The following is a 19,986-nucleotide window of genomic DNA, read 5'->3' as shown; positions in this document are numbered from 1 at the left end:
AGAGAGGGGACAGAGGGTGGATTGTGGAATGGACACGTGCAACACAGCTCAAAGAACAAATTACAGAAAGGTTAGTAACAGTTTTTCTTCTTTGAGTGATTGCCCATGTCTCTTCCACTGTAGGTGACTCAAAAGCAGTCCCATCTGGAGATGGGTTTAGAGTCTATTTGAACAGAGGCGGAAAGACCACTCATCCAAATTTAGCATAGTCTCTAGGTTGCTGAGAGATTACATAGTAAGAGGCAAACATGTGATGCGCACTGACACGGAGATGCTTGGTACCCGAACTGAGGTAGATGGCTCAGATGGAGGACATGGCGCCAACTCCATCAGCAGATGGAATGGGGCTTAAAGCCCTTACAGATGTCACACGTCATTCACATGAGCCTCCCTCAAGCGCTTAAGAGAGCTGGGGTGAGGGTCACTATTAGGCATTGCCTTATCACAAGAGTGGCAAGGCTTGAAACCCAGAGAGTACAGCATATCTCTAGTATCCAAATTGGGTGCTGGAACTACAGAAAACAACCAACAACCCACCCACCCTCCACTCTAGTCAAAATCTGTAAATAGTACCTGTGTATAATTAGTGTAGATTAAAGACTTGTGTAGACAAGGATAGGGAGCTCCAACAACTGTCATGAGTAGTAGGAAGGAATTGAGAAGGGTCAGTGGCAGCTTGGTCCTTTATGCCTGCTCAGCGTGCATGAGACAGCAGCATGTGCTTGAGACACCCTGACAGGTACTGCTAAGGGTAAAATCTCTCCAACAGCCATGCACTGGAGGGCACAAACACCTACAGTGGAATGGACATGTGCAATCACTTGAAGAACCTTCATTACTTCTTTGCCTAGCTCTGCACATTTCCATTTATGGGACAGACTCATAAGACTAGGCACAGAGAGTCCTAGCTGAATAGAGACTGAAGCACCATTTTGCCAAATCTGGCATCCACCCTAGAAGCCAAATTCAAGGCACAGTGCTTAGTGAATGTGTGAACTGAAGTCGAGGTTGCAGCTTTGCAAATTTCAGCAACTGGCACCTGCATAAGACAAGCCAAGGAAGTAGTCATGACTCTAGTGGAATGCAATCAAATAGCAGCAGGTACCAGAGCTTTTGCCAGCATGTAGCATTCAGCAATAAATTGTTTAATCCATCGAGAAAGTCTGGGAAGAAACTGCATCTCTCATGTGGTTCTTGGCATAAGAATCTAGAAGAAGATTTACAAAATTTAGTCCTGTCCAGATAATAGGTGAGGGCTCATCAGGCATCCAAAGCGTATAGGACAGATTCCCCCTTATTAGAGTGTGGCTTGGGGGGAAAACAACAAATTAATGGTTTAATTGATATGGAAATCAGACACTACCTCGGGTAAAAATCTGGGGTCAGGTCTGAGAACTACCTTGTCCTTATAAAAAGAAGTGAAAGGCAGATTAGCGAGAACGGCATTCAATTCACTCTCCCGGCTGATGAGATGGCAATAACGAAAGCCCTTTTGATAGGATAAATGGTAGAGCAGGGGTCGGCAACCTTTCGGAAGTGGTGTGCCGAGTCTTCATTTATTCACTTTAATTTAAGGTTTCACGTGCCAGCAATACATTTTAACATTTTTTAGAAGGTCTCTTTCTATAAGTCTATATATTATATAACTAAACTATTGTATGTAAAGTAAACAAGGTTTTCAAAATGTTTAAGAAGTTTAATTTAAAATTAAATTAAAATGCTGATCTTACGCCGCCGGCCCACTCAGCCCGCTGCCAGCCTGGGGTTCTGTTCACCTAGGTCAGCAGCATGCTGAGCGGGGCCTGCGGCCGGGACCCCAGCTGGCAAGGGGCCGGCAGCCAGGACCCCAGACCGGCAGTGGGCTGAGTGAGGCCGGCAGCTCCTGGCTGCCAGCCCCACTCAGCCCACTGCCAATCTGGGATCCCGGCCCTGCCTACATAGAGTGGGAACCTACCTTCTCCCTCGTTCTAGCCCATTCTCTTCCTCTCTCTCTGCACTGAGCTGAGGGTGGGAGTGCACTGAGCACAGGGCTGGGGGTGAAGGAGCAGGCTGGGAGTTGGGGTGTAGGATCTGACCAGGAGCTAGAATGAGGGAGGGGGCTCAGGGTTGGGGCAGGAGGTTTTGGTGTGGAGTGCTTACCTGGGCAGCTCCCACTTGGTGCGAGGGGTGCAGGTGGGAATGCGGGGGGTGTGGGGGGGTGCAGGAGTCAGGGCAGGAGGTGTGGGGGGGCTGGGTATGTGTGAGGGTGCTGGAGTCAGGGCTGGGGTCGTGGGGGGTGCAGGGCAGAGGGCTGGGTGTGTGTGAGGGGGGTGCAGGGGTCAGAGCAGGGGGCTGGGGTGTGTGTGGTGGGGTGTAGGGGTCACGGCAGGGGGCTGGGGGGTGCTCCCATCCCCCTGCCCAGAGCAGCTCAGGGCAGGGGGCTGGAGGGGATATGCCCTGATTTCAACCCCCTTCCCCAAGGCCCCGTCCCCACCTCTTCTCTGCCTCCTCCCCGATTCTGCTTCTCCCCCTCCCTCACAAGGGCCATCAGCTGATCGGCAGCAGGGAGGGAGAGGAGGGGCAGGAACGCAGCACACTGGGGGAAGAGGTGGGGGAGGGGGAAACTTGCCTACCCTGCAGCAGCAGCTGGCAGAACCAAGCTTCTTCACCCTGCCCCCGCTAGGGGTGGGGGTGCGGAGAAGAGCGGGCCGGGGAGGGCAGGATTTTTAATGGCATGCTGCTGCCTGCTGGGGTCTCAGCCTGGGTTCGGCAGCAGGCTGAGCGGGGCCGGCGGCTGGGACCTAGCAGGCAGCAGCATGCCATTAAAAATCGGCTCGCGTGCCGTCTTTGGCACGCGTGCCATAGGTTGCCGACCCCTGTGGTAGAGGTTCAAAGGGCAATTATACCAGTATGGCCAACCTCAAACTGAGGTCTCAAGAAGGGGGCAAGGTCTCTAACAGAGGGATATACATTTCATAAATGTTTTAACCCAACAAATGAACAAACAACAATCTACCATCAACTAGAGTGTAATACATGGAGATGGCTGCCAAATTAACTTTTAATGATGAGTTAGACAACCTCTGATTTTGTCAATAAAACTGTCCTCTGGCAGAAAAAGGTCTCCCTTCTGCAGTATGGCACCTATAAAGAGAATCCTTTGTGAAAGGCAGAGGACTGACTTTGGGCTCTTTCCCAGTTGCCCAAGTTCTGAAAAGAGAACTTCAGTAGCCATTCGTCTAAATAGGGCAAACAAAAGTACCTTGACTCCTCAGATGAGCTGCCAACACAGAGAGACACTTTGTAAAAAGTCTGGGTGCTGTAAAAAGGACATCTGGGAACACCTGATACTGGAAGTGGCAACTAGCCACCATAAATCAAAGGTACTTGCAATGATTCTGACAAAATGAAGTATGAAAATAAGCATCTTTTAGACAGGGAATTGTGAACCAATCCATGACCGACAGCGACGGGACTATGGTGGCCAGAGTCAACATATGGAACCAAAACTTCCATATGTACATGTTCAAGGCCCATCAGTTGAATAACAGTCAAAATCCCCCAGCCTTCTTCTGCAAATCCTGGCCTCTCAGGTATCTGAAAGCATCTTTGACTGCTTCTATCAGAAGAAATGTTTCTACTTCTGCAATAAGAATCACCTTGAGAGTGGGATTCCTGAAGAGGGAAGAACAGGGAAAATTGCAGGGAGGCAACCTTTGGACTGTTTGGCATAGCCTGTTTCAATAATCTCTAGGACCCACTGGTCCAAGGCAATTTGCCTCCATACATAGATGAAGTAGGTTAGTCTGTTCCCAAATTAAAGGATAGATTGGTCTTCGTTGACTGTTTTTTTGACTCTTGCATATCTTGTCAGAACTGGGGCTTGAGGCTTAGTGATGAGGATGCTGATGCAGTGGCTTGTTTAGGTTTAGACCTTGGTTCATATTGACTGAAAAACTGCCTGCTGCTGGTATTGCGGATGTCCGATCTGTTAAAAAAATAGGACAATGAAGACTGTGGACAGGATTACCTCTCGTACCTGAAAGTGGGAGAGGAGGGCTTCCTTCTAGGAGAGGGAATCAGACCCAGATAACGAGCCATCGATCTCATATCCTTCAGTTTTTGCAGTAACTCATCTGTCTTTTCACTAAACAGACCTTCCCCTCCAGCTTAAGTCTAGTGTCCATAGTTAAGAATGAGGAATGGTGCCATGCATGCCTCCTAATGATCACAGCAGACACCAATGAGCTTGCAACAGAGTCTGAAACATCAAAGTAGCTAAACTTTCCGTTTGAGCTGCCACTCTGACCCTCTACTAAGAGGGCACTAGCCAACCTTTTTCTGTCATTCGGCAGGTCAAATAAAAATAGTCATTTCCTACCCCCACCCAATAAATGGAATTGGTAATGGGCCATGGCTGCTTGATAATTCATCACCCTAATACTGAGGGACGAGGAAGAACACTTTTCTCCCTAACAATTTGATCTTTTTGCCCTCTTTATCAGCTGGTATGGAGTGCTTCTGCTCAGTTCTTGATCTGTTGCTGGAGGCAGCCATCACCAGGGAACAGAATATAGGATGGGCATGAAAATAAGAAAAACCTTCAGAAGGTACCTGGTACAGTTTATCTGGCTTTTTGGAGATGGGCTGATGATGCAGCAGTGGACCAAATGGATCTGGCTGGCTGTAGCAGTCCATCCAGGATGGGTAGGGATATCCTACTCTTAGCTGTAGCACCACAGATATTGAATACCAGGCAGAAAGTCTCTTCCAAAGATACCACAGGTAGATTCAAGATGGAAACCATGCTGTCCACTGGATTGTAGAACTGCACAGTATCCTCAACTGGAGAGGAGGCTGAAGCCACCCCCACATGTTTGTCAGGTGATAGATTTGGTTCATAATCCGTGTCCATCTGCTTCTGTTAAAAGAAGGGAGCTACCTCCTCCTCCTCTTCTCCCTTGGACAAAACTTCAGGAATCACTGCCTGTATCATCAGTGGATCCAGAAGAGTTGGATAAAAGTATCTCTGGGCTTCTGGATCCTTCGCAGATGAGACATTACCTCTCCATCCGTATGGAGAATAGCTCAAAAATTCCTGAGGTGGCCCCCAGTACAATCATAGGCCCCAGGGCTGCCAGCCTCCCTAGCAACTAGGATGTGGGAATATGCCAGCCGGGGAGGACCAAAGGCAGGTCCCAATCACACTGTCAGTCTCTGCATTCTTCCTGTATCTCCCTCAGTAAAAACCTGGGTCTGGATCAGAGATAGAGTGAACCAGGGACAACAACAGATCCAGCAGGACCAATATGGGGAATTGGCTTTTTGTGGAGAACCTGTAGTGGTCCTTGGAAGAGGGAGAACAGGAGGATCTGTGAAATGGTCCCCGCACACCTTCTAGTATCTTCTTCCTGATGTGGAATGTGGAAGAGGATCCGAGTTCGAGAAATGGGCCTTCTCTTAGTATACAAGCCCCTTACGTTCACACTTGGATCTGACATGCGTAGTGATGTCAAGAAGTGAACCTGGTCTCCCACAATGATAGAATTCTCTGAAACTGACGACATGGGAACAGACAGCAGATCTGAAGATTGAGACAATATCGGATCTGGTGCTGGACTCAAGTCCATCTCCCATGATATTGACAGTGAAGGGGAACTGGTTTGTGTTTTGGGGCTGTAGCACTCTTGTATGAATTGGACAGATCCAGTAGCTCTCATACACAGGAACCAGCACTGCTAACAGTGGTCACTTTGTCCTCATACCTCCTTTTCTTTGGTACCACAACGGTCGACACCAAAGGCACTGATGACTCCTACTTCTGAGGCCGCAACGAAATCTGTCTTCCTAGATCTGGAAGTGGACATCAAAGTTGATCATGGTCCTGCAGTCACAGGAGTTCTGCCAGGATTGGAAAGCTGTAAGGCGTGAGGTATGGCATTGATGAAGGTGGCCGAACTGTCTCTTGACCTCTCCTCTGGAACAAGGGCAGTAGTGTTTGGCCACATGGCCCTGTGTTTGGCCACATGTAGCCTCAGAGGTTTAAATGAGGGAGCCACAGGGAAGAGATCCAGTCCCGACTGGGGATGCAGCCCGTTGTAAACCTTCAATTCTTTGCTGCTGAGGGGTCACAGGGGCCAAAATTTGCCTTTTTTGGATGACTGTTGGATCAAAGGACTGTTCTGATCCAGAGGGCCTGGCCTCAAGGCATTCCTTCAGAAAGAGCTAAAGGTGGGTCTCCCTATCCTTATGGGCTCTGGGAGTAAAGGTCCGGCAGATTAAACACCCAGATTAAACAACCCAGGCACTTCAGACACCACACATGGCTGGATGCTGGAAAGATGGCTCAGCAAAAGAGCACCCCTTAAATCCCAGCTTCTTCTGTTTCTTTAGTTCCACCATAACATGGAACCGAAAAAGAATCACTAACTGACTAAACTAACAGCTCACACTAACTATTGAGAAAAGATGCTCCGGTGAGAATGAAGAGGTTCACATCAGTCTGTGGCACGCAGCTGGAAGGAACTGAGGTGGGGAGAATGCTCTGCCCCTGTAAAGCCTTGACCTCGGTACATCAGTGATACTGAGGGGAGGATCAGGACGCAAAAGAGTGCTCTAGCTCAGTGGTTTTCAACCTTTTTTCATTTGCAGACCCCTAAAACATTTCAAGTGGAAGTGTAGACCCCTTTGGAATTCTATTGTCTGTAAATATAATTGAATTCTGTTCAGTCAGTTTTCAGTTTAAGTGGACCCATTAGACACAGTCTGCAGACCCCAGGTTAAGAACCACGGCTCCAGCTGACACTGCTAGTAGGTGCTACTGCAAGGCACCACAAGGTGACACGGTACCCCAAGTGGGAATACGCAAAGCCACTCAAAGAGCAAGAGAAAATAGGTACTTATGGCTAAAGCTACGATTTTGTCATGGATATTTTTAGTAAAAGTCAGGGACAGGTCACAGCTTCCGTGATTTTTTGTTTATTGCCCGTGACCTGTCCCTAACTTTTACTAAAAATATCCATGACAAAATGAGGAGGGAGGTGGATCCAGCACCCTCACCCCCCTCACTGGCAGCAGCTGAGAGGGGTCCCCCCGCCGTCCTGCAGGGCTGGAGGTCCCCCCGCCTCCTGCAGGGCTGGAGCTGGGGGTCCCCCACTGCCCTGCAGGGCTGGGAAGCTGCGGGGGGGGGGGGGAGGGGCTGCCAGCCTTGAGCAGCTCCAGGGTCCCTTTGCCGCTGGGAACTGCGGGGTAGGGGGCGGCCTCTCATGCAGCCGGCAGTCGCTGGTCAGCTGTGGGGCCCCCACTATCACGGAGGTTGCTGGAAGTCACAGATTCCATGACTTCTGCGACCTCTGTGACATAATCTTAGCCTTACTTATGGCCTGATCCAAAGCCTACTGAAGACAATGGCAATCTCCATCTTGACTTCAGTGGGTTCTAGATCAGTCCCTTAGAATGGAAATACCTTCTCATACTTAACTATGGAGTTACTAATGCAATGCTAACATCCACACCAACCTCTGGTAAACATAGGATCACTCAACACAGTAATGTATGGGGCTCCCTTTGAAATTTTCCCCAGTGCCACTCATCTTTACAGAAGATGATACAGCCAGCAGCCCTTCTCCTCTTAATATCCAAAACCTTCAAAACATGCTCCTCCCCCTTCTTCCACTCTAGACTTTTAATCCCATGTTCATTCCTAATTGGGATTTAATGGACATTCAACTAGACAAGATCTATCATATCATTTAAGCACCTTAAAAAGGTATAACAAATGGATAAAAATCTGGTAAACATCATTTCAAAAAGAGTTTGACAGTTTCAGATTCTCAGTTTTTGAAGTACCATAATCATGGTATTTACATACAAGCTAGTTTGCATTTATAAAAATTACAATTTTAAAAGAGTAAGTTAATCAGAGACATTTTTAAAGATTCTATAATGTATTTCTCTCAAGTAAATAGCCATCACCAAAAAATAGTTGAATGTCTACTAAAAGTTCATAAATTGTGTTTGGTTGAGATACGATAGAAATGAGACGTACAAATTTGTCCTATTTTCAAAGCAACAGATTAAGTTACCTGGAAGATATTTTGAATTAATGTAGTCATCTGTGTTTCTTTTTGCAAGTTTCTACATATTCTCTTTAACATTTCACCCACTTCCATACCCTCTAGTTCCTCTTTTTGTTTTTTCTTCAGTGTGTGTATCTGTAGCAGTTTGTGTTCTCCAGCTTGCTTTAGTGCTAATTCAATTCACAGAAAAAGAAAGATTAGGACTAGACAGGATAAAATCCTAGCAAACATACTGTAGAGAACAATTCCTGGACTGACAGAATGATGTTCCATCTTACCTAATATATTTTGCTTTTTCTAATTTTTATGATCCGGTAAAGAGATTGTTAGAAGAAAATTTTGGATGCCCTGGATTTCTAAACACAGACTCACACTTTCCCTATGTTAAACTCACAGTAAAAGAACAAAGCTGATTGTTTTGTCAGTAGTTTTAACTAACTATGCCATTCAAAAGGCTGGTACAGATATCTGTAAAGATCTGCATATAATATATTAAGTTAGGTTTGAGGAATGGTTTTAAAGAAATCCAAATCCAACCCCTGGCCAAGTCATGTAGGCATGTTACAACCATTCCCTCCTCCCCTGGCCCCCCCAAAATTATTATTCTTTACGAAGAGATCTTTATGAATCACACTTTTCTTTTTCTGCCAAAACATTACACAAAGGTACAATATGATAAAATGCTTTGTGAAGAGGTATTGTAAGATAGGGGTTTGTTGTACTAAAGCACTCTAAATGAGGTTTAGTAGGAAACAGTGGAATGAGACTGCATTCTTTTGAAGTTCTCCAGTCTCCTTGTTCTAAAACATAGTACCTGTCCTGTTTGCCTGCAGACATTCAACATACCAGCTCACTTTCATGTACCCATCATACTTAATTTTTAGAAAGTTTTACATCTAGACCAGAGTTTTACAGTTATACAAGATAATGTAGTTGTCAGCAGACACTTTTTAAAGCTCGTCACAAAAGTTTGAGATTACAATCTGAAAGATACAGAAGGTAGCAAGACAATATACGCTTGCTAACAAGTTATATACACTTACCAAATCTCCTTTTTTTAATCTCATTCAGTTTTTCTTCCAACTCACGTGCTTGCTGTGTTAAAGAAAAAGGATTCGACACATTGATATTAATATATTGTCCATCTGTAGTACTATGTTTAATAGGTACTAATGCTATACACAAAATAAATTAAATAGAATAAAATGAGGTAAAGTGCAGTTCTATGTAAAAAGGGACTTTACTGAGCAGACTCTCTCTTTGTATATTCAGTCACCTGTTTATTTTAGTGAAAAAAACATTTTTAAATAATTTTATTACTGTCAATGAGAACAATGGTTTTTTGGTTTGTGTATCATTAAGTTCCAAATGCAGGACTGCTTGTGAATTTCCAGTTTTCAAATTCTGCCCTACATCACACCTGTACAAGATCACTGAGGACAACAGACCTGTACAATTGTAACTGAGGGCACAATTTGGCTTGCAGAATATTTGTTAAAGGTGGTGATGCATGAACCAGGAAAAATCCAGCTTGACTTTCAGATCTCAAGATCAGTTCTGCATTTGACTTACTACTACACAATACTCTGATTAAAATAAATAGCACTATACAAAGTCAGTAAGGCACATATTTGGACAGATCTCAAAAATGTAATTCTTGAGGATTCTCCATTAATGAGTGGTTTCTAGTGAAGTTCTGGAGGATTCTTGTCCCAATGCTCTTCAGTATTTGATTAATGATCTGTAAGAATATATATCACATCACTGCTTTGCAGATGACACAAAGATTGGTGGAGTGATGAACAGGGTAAAACACAGATTTACTAAGAGCAATCTGGATCACTTGGTAAATTGGGTGCAGTCAAACAATATGCACTTTAATACAACCAATTGCAAAAGTTATATATCTAGGAATGCTGGTCACAGTTGCAGGACAAGGAATTATCCTGGAAAGCAGCAACTATGAAAAAGAATAAGGGGACATGGTAGAAAGCCAACTGAACTCCCAATGTAAAGCTGTAGCTAGAAGGGCTAGCCTGATTCTTGGATATATAAACATGGAAATCTCAAGTAAAAGTAAGCATGCAATATTAGCTCTATAAAAGGCATTGATGAAGCCACTTCTGGAATACTACATCCAGCTTTGGTGTTGGTGTCCACATACTGAGAAAGAAGTTTTAAAATTTGAGGATAGAGAAAAGAGCTCCATGAATGACCTGTCTGGAAAACTTGCAGTCTTTAAACAATGACTGAATGTCTTTCTAAATGACACTCTAGTTCAACCACAAGTTATTGGCACTATAGCAGGAATTATTGGGTGAAATTCTGTGATCGTTATGCAGGTTAGACTAGATAACTCAGTCATCCATTCTGGCCTTAAAGTCTGTGAATCCACGACTAGCAGTCTTTTTAATTATAGACTAAATTTGATACAGACTACATCAAAACTGTAAATATGGAACACACAATGCCTTGAAAACATAAAAACAACTCCCTTTTCTAGAGTAGATTTTTATGCATCGTGTTTCAGGCTCCTCACAGCAGTTCTATCCCTCTGGCTAATGTCCCTTCCTCTCTATAGCTGTTGATTCAATTGCTGTAGACTAATTTCCAGCAGATAAGACAGTCCCAAACACAAATCTTCAACATCTATTATCCCCATCATAATAGGTTCAATATCAACATAAATCTCAAACCTAAGATGTCAACAGTCTAGACCAAGTTAGAGTTTTCTCCTAAAAGAATCAGACCACATTTCAGAACTAAATTAAAAAAAAAAAAAAATTTTTGGCAACCCACTAAAGTCTGAAAATGATTCAATAATTAGTAATATCAAAGATACTTGCCTGCTGAGATTCAAGTATTGCAGTACTAAGCATTATTATGTGTTTTATAGTTTCCAAGATCAACCTAATGAGGGAACAAATAATTAATTACCAAACCATAAGTTAACACTATGAACATTTTAACCATAATGATTTGAATTAGGGAAAGACTGTTCCTTTAGCATCATTAAAAGCATAATGTGCTTAACTCTTGAAAATGTAAACATTTATTCCCTAGGTATATTATGCTAAATACAGTTCAATAAATCAATTAAATATTCTCTTTGTACCCTCATCAGATCATCAGGCTGACAGGCTTTAATTTTCAACACTTCTAGCGCTGTGCAAAAGGTACACAACTTGCTAGGCATCAAGGTGATAGTGGCGGTAGCATCATGCAAAAGAAAATCTAGGTTAAGTAGTAACCTAGAACTTTTGCCTTCAGGCTAGCGGTGAAGGCATCATGGAGGTGAGGCATTATTATTTCCTAGAATGGGAAGGAAGGGTGCCCAAGCCAATTGTTCAGACAACATCCCTTAGTACCACTTTCTAGCTACCTAGCAGAACTGTGTTACAAACAGAAAGGGGAAAGCATATTAAAAGTGACGGAGGTAGTTTGGCAGGCTCTCTACCCTGGAGCGTCAGGTCCACCTCCCCACCCACCGCATACAAAAAAGCACCTTACTTTGAGTCGCCATCATTGTGTCTCAGTTTGGTTCTGAGGGCATCCATAAGCTGGATCCTACACATGGTGGGGAAAGAGGAAAAATTCTGGTTGATGAGAAAGCCAAAGAAAAAACAAAACCTTAGATAAATCTGAAAGAAAAGCTGAGTTCTGAGCATCTGTTTCTCCTCTCATGTATTTGGTGCATATGTAAAATACATGATGATACCCAAAATGTATTGTATCTGAGGATTCTCTTATAAATGGTCATTAAAAGAACATAATATGCTCCCTCCAGGTTCTGTGTGTGTTAAAGTGAGAATGTCCCCCAACCACTCTTTAATTCTTTCAATTACTTCAGTAATCCTCCTTAATCCAAGACTATGAATGGGGCGGGGGGGGGGGGGAGAGAAGGTGGTGGCAGGGACGTGGATCTCTATGAGGGAATCAAACACCAATGCAGGAGAGCTACTGCTTTCCACACATGCTGTATTTTTATATAAAAATAATCTGTCCCTATGTTCCAATGAATTTGTTGTTATTTATTAACAGTTGTTAATTATTTGTATTAGGATAGCACCTAGGGAGCTTAACAGATCAGGGTCCCATCGTGCTAGCCCTTGTATGTAGAGTAATGGTCTCTAACCCAGAAGAGTTTACAGTCTAAATAGACCAGACAGACAAAGACTTTGGGGGAAGGATCTAACATACAAGCAGAGTGAACAATTTGATGGTCTGTGAGATGGCATGGAGGTCACCCCCTTTCAGTCAGGCATGGTACCACAGGTCAACCCTTCCTCACTTCCCTTCCCTGGGCCATAAACAACAGTGCCCCTCCATCCCCTTTTAAGAATCACATTTATTGACAGCCAAAAGCACAGGTAGAAGCTCACTCACATATACCCAGGGACATTTATCGCCTTAGGTTAAGCCCAACTAACAGTCTCTGTCTCCTTCCTTCTGGAGACTCTTCTTTCCTGTGCCTGAAAACCACATGTGGGCCAGGAATGCTTCCCGGTTCCTTTGAGGGTTACCTCTTTTCAGTAGTTCCTTAAGCAGGAATCCCCAGCTCTCCTCTTTGGAACTGGGCTGTATTAGTTAGTTCCACACTTTCTCCTTAGCCAGGTCTCCCCCAGCTCTCCTCCCTGGAGCTGGGTTCTGTTAGGAAGAACTAGACAATCTGACTAAGCAGCTCTCAGCTCTCCTCTCTGGAGCTGAATTGTGGATTAGCCAGTTGTGGGACATTGGGAAGCACTGCAGTATTTAGGATCTGAAGAAAGCTGTCATTCAGAAACTCCCTGAGCACAGAAGCCACTGAGATCTCACTGGAGATTTGGCAGAATATTAGACAGGGGAGAGGAGGGAAGACATATCTAGTGGAAATTAGGCCTGGTTTGCAATAGAAAATTAGGTCAGTTGAACTACGCTAGTCAGGAGTTTGAAAAATCCACACCCCTGAGTGGTGTAGTTAAGATGACATAAATCCTCATGTAGACAGTGCTGGGTCAATGGAAGAATTGCTGAACTGCTACAGCAGAACAGCTGTGCCACTGTACCATTCTGTGCGTAGACAAGCCCTTAGACTAAGACAACATTTTTGCCAGTGTTGCCACTTTCATCAGCCCCCCCAAAAAAAGACTCTTCTCTCTCATAAATTTTAGTCAAATCTAGTTTCTTTCTCACAGATTAATAAAGACTGTCATTTAAAATCTATAAGAGAAAGCCAAAGATTTTAAAAACTGATCATTCAATAACAAATGCCTTTTTATTCAGTTCTGACCTTTCAATTATATACCTAAAAAGCTGATAATGAGAGAGAGGAAGGAATTTGGATTTATTATTTTATTTTGTGAACCTGTACTCCAGAACTGGTACCATAGTTTATTGATATTAACTTCATTGATCTGTTGTATTATGAGCTTCCTAATAAATAGCTTGAAGATCAACGCCTAGGTACCCAAGCTGGAAAAAGCAAGCTTTATTTTCTTAATTCCTGCTTCCTGTTTCTCTCATTGTATTTACTGTGCAGGAAATTCAGAGATTACTTCTTCAACTGAAATGTTAGAAATGGACAGTTTATGGGCCCGTGCCTGCAAAGACTTATGCATGTAAGTAACTTCTCATGTTAACAGTCCTATTAGCTTTAGTAAGACTTTATTTGAATATAGATGAGAAAATGCATCTTTTCAGCATTGGGGCACTTCCATGACTTACATTTGGAGTATTATTTGTTTTATCCTTTTCATGTCCCTTTATAAAGGTATATTTGTCTACATTCTTTTTGGTCACCCGTGACAGAGGCCCATGGGTGGTTCATTATGCTGTGTCAGCAGCTCTTGTCAAGCCTGGCATACTCACTACACCTAACACACTGTTGTCATGATATATACCCACAAGGTGGCATCTAACATATCATTGGAAAACTAGTAACTCACTGATCATTAATATTCTTGCATGATGTATGTATGAGGGTGTGTACAAAGTTATGGATATGTGCTAGAATTATGTTCTTAAAAGGTGTTTGGCAAGCAATGCATAAGCCCAGTCTGCCTTAGACAAAGGAATATGTATGTGTTTGTCTGACCAGCCTGGTCATCAGGGAGAGACAATGAAGTTATATTTTCATAAAAGGTAAACAAAGCCATCAGCTAGTGAGTGGAGACAGCCTCTTGCAGGAGTATGAACCTCAAATGATAAGCAATTGAATCAACTGACTGTACACAATATTACTGTATTATAAAAGTATATCAAGTAAAGTCTTTTACAAAAGCTAACACTTGTGATTAATACATACATTTCACAAAGATATTAACACTATATGAGGAATTATGGATACTTAATGATATTATACTTTAAAGTCTGACCAACCACAGGGAGAATCAGGTTTTCCCCCAGACAGGAAGAAAAGGAACAATCTACCTGTCTCCAGTGAAATTAAGCAAGGTATGGCCAAAAACAATGGAAACCCTATTTACATACAAATCAGCAAGGGAATGGGAAGTCCACAGGAAAGGAAGAATACCATGTAGTCATCCGAGTCTGGGGAAAAAAAACTGAGTTTGGGCAGATATAAGTAGAGAGAAGACAGCATCCATTGCTGGACACACAAGGGGTCAGAGTTCCTGCAGCCAAGGTAATTGAAGTCTCTGGGAACGGAATATAAGTGGAAAAACCTGCTAAGGCAAAGATCTTTCACCTAGGAAGACAAGGGAAACCAGCATCTTGTACTTCTGTGGAATGTCCTGACTGAAAGTCTGTCATGGCGAGAAAGAAAAAGATTGGTAAGAAATTTACCTTGAACCAAGGCTGGTGGAGACCAGGGTGGGGCTGTTGTGTTCTAGGTCGGCTGGTGGAGTCCGAATGCTGAACCGACATTGTATACTTGTTTGCTGACTGTTGGTGTCTGGGCTGTGAGCCACAGCAGCAGAGCATTTAAGGCACACCAGAGTTACAGGGCAGGTACTGACACAACCTCACTAGTGTGGATTACACTGCAAAACGTGACACCACCATTCTAACATTTCTGATGTTATTTGCAACTCTAACTTCTTGCTTCAACATTAATAAAGTCTTATGTAGTTCTGTTACTATTTAAACAAAATTTCAGAATAAAACTTTAAGGAGAGCTTTACCCTTGTAACACCAGTGTTTTGTTTTGAAAGGAGACTTTTGCTTGTTCCATTTCTCTTTCCAGATCTTCTGTGGCACTAAAAACAAATGCAATAGCAGAAGACTTTAGAATTCTATAGACAAACAAAAACTACACACTTTAAATAAAACATGGTTACACTGTCTTCTTTTGGAGTAAGACACTTTTCCAATTTATTATTGATGAACTTCCCCTTTAAAAAGCAGAGGATTCCTGATTATGGTACCATTGTGCCACTGGTATCACAGTACATGCATTTTGCTGTGCTTTGATATCAACTTGGTTTCCAGTGCTATGGCAGAAAGAATATTTGTATAATGATTTGGAGGAACAAAAGTTAGAGAACCACTAAGACCCACCAACTCACAGATTCAACCCCCGCCCCCACAACTAAACAGAGGGAGCTGATAGCAACCCCTGCTTGTCTAAACTCTCTATTATGAAGTATTCTTGTGACCTTTTCTTTAAGAACCATCATCACCTCCATTGTCTGCAGCAGCCCTTTAATACTCAGCAGGGAGAAATCCTCTAGTCTATAGGAGTGCCTTTTATTCGTCCCATGAAATTCCATTCAGATTTAACTGCTTTGTAAAGTGTAATTAGGCTCCTCAGGAAGATGTTGGTAGCCTGCAAACCCAACGAACATTCTAAAGAGCCTAGTTCCGCTGCCACCAAAGCGGCAACAGCAGCCTGTCCACTAGAAATACTTCAGAGAAGCTATAGCAGGGAGAGGGAAAGGATCTCCCCACTACTCTCCTGACCCCAGCATCCGGTCAAAGATCCTCATCCCTACTCTGGAGGCACCAGACGGAACAGAAGCTCCCTCAACTCCCAAGTGGCAGAGGGAGTGAGTCAGACCTAGTTCCCCTCAGCCACCCCCTGGATTCAGCACATGGTGCCAGCCCTCCACTATCAGAGTTAGTCTTGTAGCCCAAATTGTAGAAGTTGGGGCTGCAGTATTGAAAGCTGAGGGTTTAAATCCTCCTGATGAGACACATGTACCAAATCCTAACTGTGTAACAAACAGTTTTGTTGAGGAAATTACACATGAAACAAACCCAAATCCCAAAAGTTAAAAGAATGTTATTTAGCCTACAAAAATCAAGCACTTGAAATTTAAAGGAAGTGCCAGATGTATAATTGTCCATGCAACCTTAATTCAACCACACTGAGTATATGCATTATGATCTTAAATTACACAATCACAATCTGTTTTTTCCATAGGACCTCTGTCTCATTCCACGTACAAATTGGATGCACAAAAGGGCTGAATTAAGATTGCATGAGCAATCATGAATCTGGCAATTCCTAACTTTGTGTCCAGTTTTGCAACCTAAATAATATTATTGACTTTTTCCTATGTAAGGATATTTACATTGCAGAACTAACTAGCATCACCACATGGATGTGTTAGCTTTTTTCCTCTAGGCCATAATATTAGAAGCTCCTGCTGTCCCTCAGTAATGCAAAACAGCACTCAGAACTAGTGCCAAAAACTGCGATCATGATTCTCCTCTGATTATGGTTGCTTAAAAAAAATCTAAGAGAACAAAAATCCTACTATGAACAGATTTGGGGATGGAGAAAAATCAGGAAGGGGAATGCCTTCACTTTTCTATTCATAATCAGCATTTTAAAGACCAGAAAGAAAAGTAAGAACACATTATTTAGAGAATTCTGTATCTCCCACTGTCTGAATCATTAGAAATATTTGTTTGAAAACAGCATCTGTATTTGAGTTTCTGCTCCTGATGCTTATTTATCTGAACTCTTAAAGAGAATATTAGAAATATTCTGATCACTACAACCAGTTACAAGAGTACATTCCCTTTTTTAAAGCATCTTTATTATAAAAGCATAATTAATAAGAGGAACCAGTAACCTGAAAGTCCAATGTAGTTTTGGACCCTAAATGCAACTTGCTATCTGAATGCCTAACATAGGCAAAAAACTATGATTCTACATAAGATTCTATTCTCATTTAAAAGTGGAATTTAGTTTAGCACTTGGATATTTGTACCTAAATCCCAGCCAACACTCTGAAGACTATGGATATGAGAGAGCAGAGTCCACATCATATGAAAAAATATTTGAGGGGCGGAATAAAATTTCTCTGCTTCCCCCTCTGCACTCCACAAGTGAAATTAAAGCTCTGATAATTAATCCAACATTCTTATTAAAAGGAGAACAGTAAGAATAGAACCTATGACAGCTTTCCCCTTACCCCTATTTTAAAAGTTAAAAATAGTTATCAGAAGACATACGCCTCAAACAGCTTTTCTTCTATGGCTTGGTCTGGAATGCTTTCTTCACCTGGAAATCAACAGTATTTTTAAGTTAGCGAGACTGAAAAAAAAAAAAAAAAAAACCTGTTTACGCAGAACGTGTGAGATGTCAGTTGAACAGATTTCTGAAAGTCTTTATTATAGTTTTAACTTTGTGATGATATTGAAAAGGGTCTAATTTGAAATTCCAAAACCACACCATTGTCACACGATTAAAACTTTGCAAACAAAGAGGTTGGATGTTCAGTGCAAGAATAAGGTATTTAACAAAAATCTGAACAAGCATCTTGTTTGTAAAATAAGAAACACTTTAAAATGTTTACATTTATTATTGGTTTCTCATCTTTTATTACTTTACTGCAATATCAGTCAAATTAAGATAGAGCATGCAGGTACATTATTTTCTGTTATGACAGCATGTACACTTACTTGCATTGGATAGACAGAGTGAAGAATGACAGAGAAAAAAGGGTTAAAGATGAATGAAGCCAGGAAAGTGATACAAAACAGAAAGCGGTGGAAGACTGTTTGGCTCCATTGTTGCTGTGGAGCTAATGGACAGCAATCAAAGAAAGAAAGACAAAGACTTACCTGCATGAACTGTTGTATTATATTCCATAAGTTGCTGTTTTATTTGTTCTCTTAGTCTATAAGAGGAAACAAGAAAAGTAATTTATCATTTTTTTAGATTTAAAACAATAAAAAGACACCTAATCTAAAGCTCTAGACACCCCCAAACATCATAAATACAACAAATAAAATCCTAGACACTTCAAAAGGAAGTCAGACACCTAAAAAAACTCCTTTCCATCCATTTGTTATTGTGGGAAGTATACCCTCAGCCCTCTCCAACAACACTATCAAAAGAGTATTTTGCAGCATACCCAGCAAAATATTTGCAAGTTCTGGGTTTTTTTTGTTTTTTAACAGCATCTGTTATTCTAAAGGCATCCTCAAACCAATAGTGAATTACAATAGCACAGTCACTGTGATAACAATGACCTCGATGGACTAAGGCGACATCTTCACTGAAGGGGGAGGGAGGGAAGGAAGAGTGTGTGTTTTCATCAGGATAGATATCCATGTAAAAATCCTAGTGGAGAATTAACCAAGATAAGAACCATCTCCCCAGCTACTCACTGCACCTGGCTCCGGACTGCTCCAGCCCCAGCTCCACTCTGCCTCAGCACTGCTGGTGCTCTGGCTCCAGCTCCCTGGGCTGCTTTTTCTGGCCCCTCTAGCTCTGGTTGCTGCAGCTCTGCTCCCAGCACAGGACTACTCTCTGGGCTGCTTCTGTGGTTCTGCTCCCAGCACTGGCCTGATCCCAGGGCTGCTTCTCTGACTAGCACAGCTCTGCTCCCCAGCTCAGCTCAGGCCCACTCTGTATGACCCAGGCAATTCCCGCTCACATGGAGCACGCCCCCCTCCCAGCCTCCTGACTCCCTCATTAGCCTGCCTGCTCTGACCTGGAGCACTGGCCTCTCCCCATTGCCCCTGGGGACCATTAGTCTCAGGCTTCTAATTTCCCAGTGACCCTTCCCCTTCCTTTTGATAGTGGGAACTAGCCAACAAACCCCACCCCCCGAATTTTTGTAAGGGGACAACAGTCCCCTTACTCAGACATAACCTCAGCTACACAGACCTCCATATTACAATGTCATGGTGAAGTTTTACTGAGCATAGAAATGAAGGGCTCCAGGCTTAGCCCTGGCTCTTTCGGGAGGGGGCCCCAAGACTGATATTGCACCAGCAAAGCCACCAGACATGGTTACTACTGGACGCTTCAGCAACCCGGAGAGGTTCAGATCTGGGCGGGCTGCATCCCTAGGTCACGTAGGCCCATGGGATGGGGGCTCGGCCCTCCCTCGGCTCCCCTCCCGTACACGCCAGGGCCCGGGACGGAGAGTGCCAGGGCAGCGGCCGGGAGCGGAGCTCCAGGAGCCGGGCATCACAGAGAAAGGGCTGGGCTGAGCCTGGCCCGGAGGTCATTTCAGTCCAGGTCCCCACGTCCGGCTCTTAGCGAGAGGCCCGGCGGAGGGGGCCGCAGGCCGCCCGGCGCGGAGACCCGCGGGTTCGGCCGACGCTTTGGGGCCGCTGGAGGCTCCCGCGGCGCAGGCGCGGCCAGCTCCGGCCCCGGGCCGCAGCACTGACCGGAACAGGGTCACCAGGTCCAGCTTCTCGCCAGCCGCAGCCCCCAGCCCCGAGGCCGCCCCGGTCTCCACGGATCCACCGGCGGCAGCGCTGTGGGCCGCCAGCTTCCCCAGGGCTTTGGACGCGGCCTCCACTCGCTGTAGCGGCTCCATCCAGGCAGCGGCAACAACGCCCGACAGCAGCTCAACCGCCGCCGGGTTGCGCCTTCAAACCGCCCGCCGCCGCCGCACGTCACTAGCGCCATCGATGAGCGCGGCCAGCGGCTACTCCTGGCTGGGCACCAGCGATCCTTCCGGTCGCTTCCCGGGCTCGTAATTCGGCATTCTCCTCTCAGGCCTGCTGAGAGGACAGTCCC

At 43.9% G+C, this 19,986-nt stretch overlaps 1 protein-coding gene across 1 annotated transcript in view; it reads right to left on the bottom strand.

Annotated features, from left to right (window-relative positions):
• CENPH (centromere protein H) overlaps positions 1-19,986 on the bottom strand; it is a 21,900-nt gene extending 1,914 nt beyond the window's left edge. Inside the window, exons 1-8 of the mRNA XM_037902938.2 lie at positions 19,632-19,986; positions 18,072-18,127; positions 17,460-17,508; positions 15,179-15,253; positions 11,568-11,624; positions 10,904-10,967; positions 9,101-9,152; positions 8,064-8,227 (exon numbers count right to left, since the gene is read on the bottom strand). Of these exons, the coding sequence (XP_037758866.1) occupies positions 8,064-8,227; positions 9,101-9,152; positions 10,904-10,967; positions 11,568-11,624; positions 15,179-15,253; positions 17,460-17,508; positions 18,072-18,127; positions 19,632-19,783 (669 nt within the window). The 5' untranslated portion in view covers positions 19,784-19,986. The remainder of the gene's footprint in view (positions 1-8,063; positions 8,228-9,100; positions 9,153-10,903; positions 10,968-11,567; positions 11,625-15,178; positions 15,254-17,459; positions 17,509-18,071; positions 18,128-19,631) is intronic.

The sequence above is a fragment of the Chelonia mydas genome, chromosome 5, assembly GCF_015237465.2.
Source record: "Chelonia mydas isolate rCheMyd1 chromosome 5, rCheMyd1.pri.v2, whole genome shotgun sequence".
NCBI lineage: Eukaryota > Metazoa > Chordata > Testudines > Cheloniidae > Chelonia > Chelonia mydas.
Note: the sequence above shows the minus strand (reverse complement) of the source record. Positions and strands in the feature narration are given on the sequence as shown.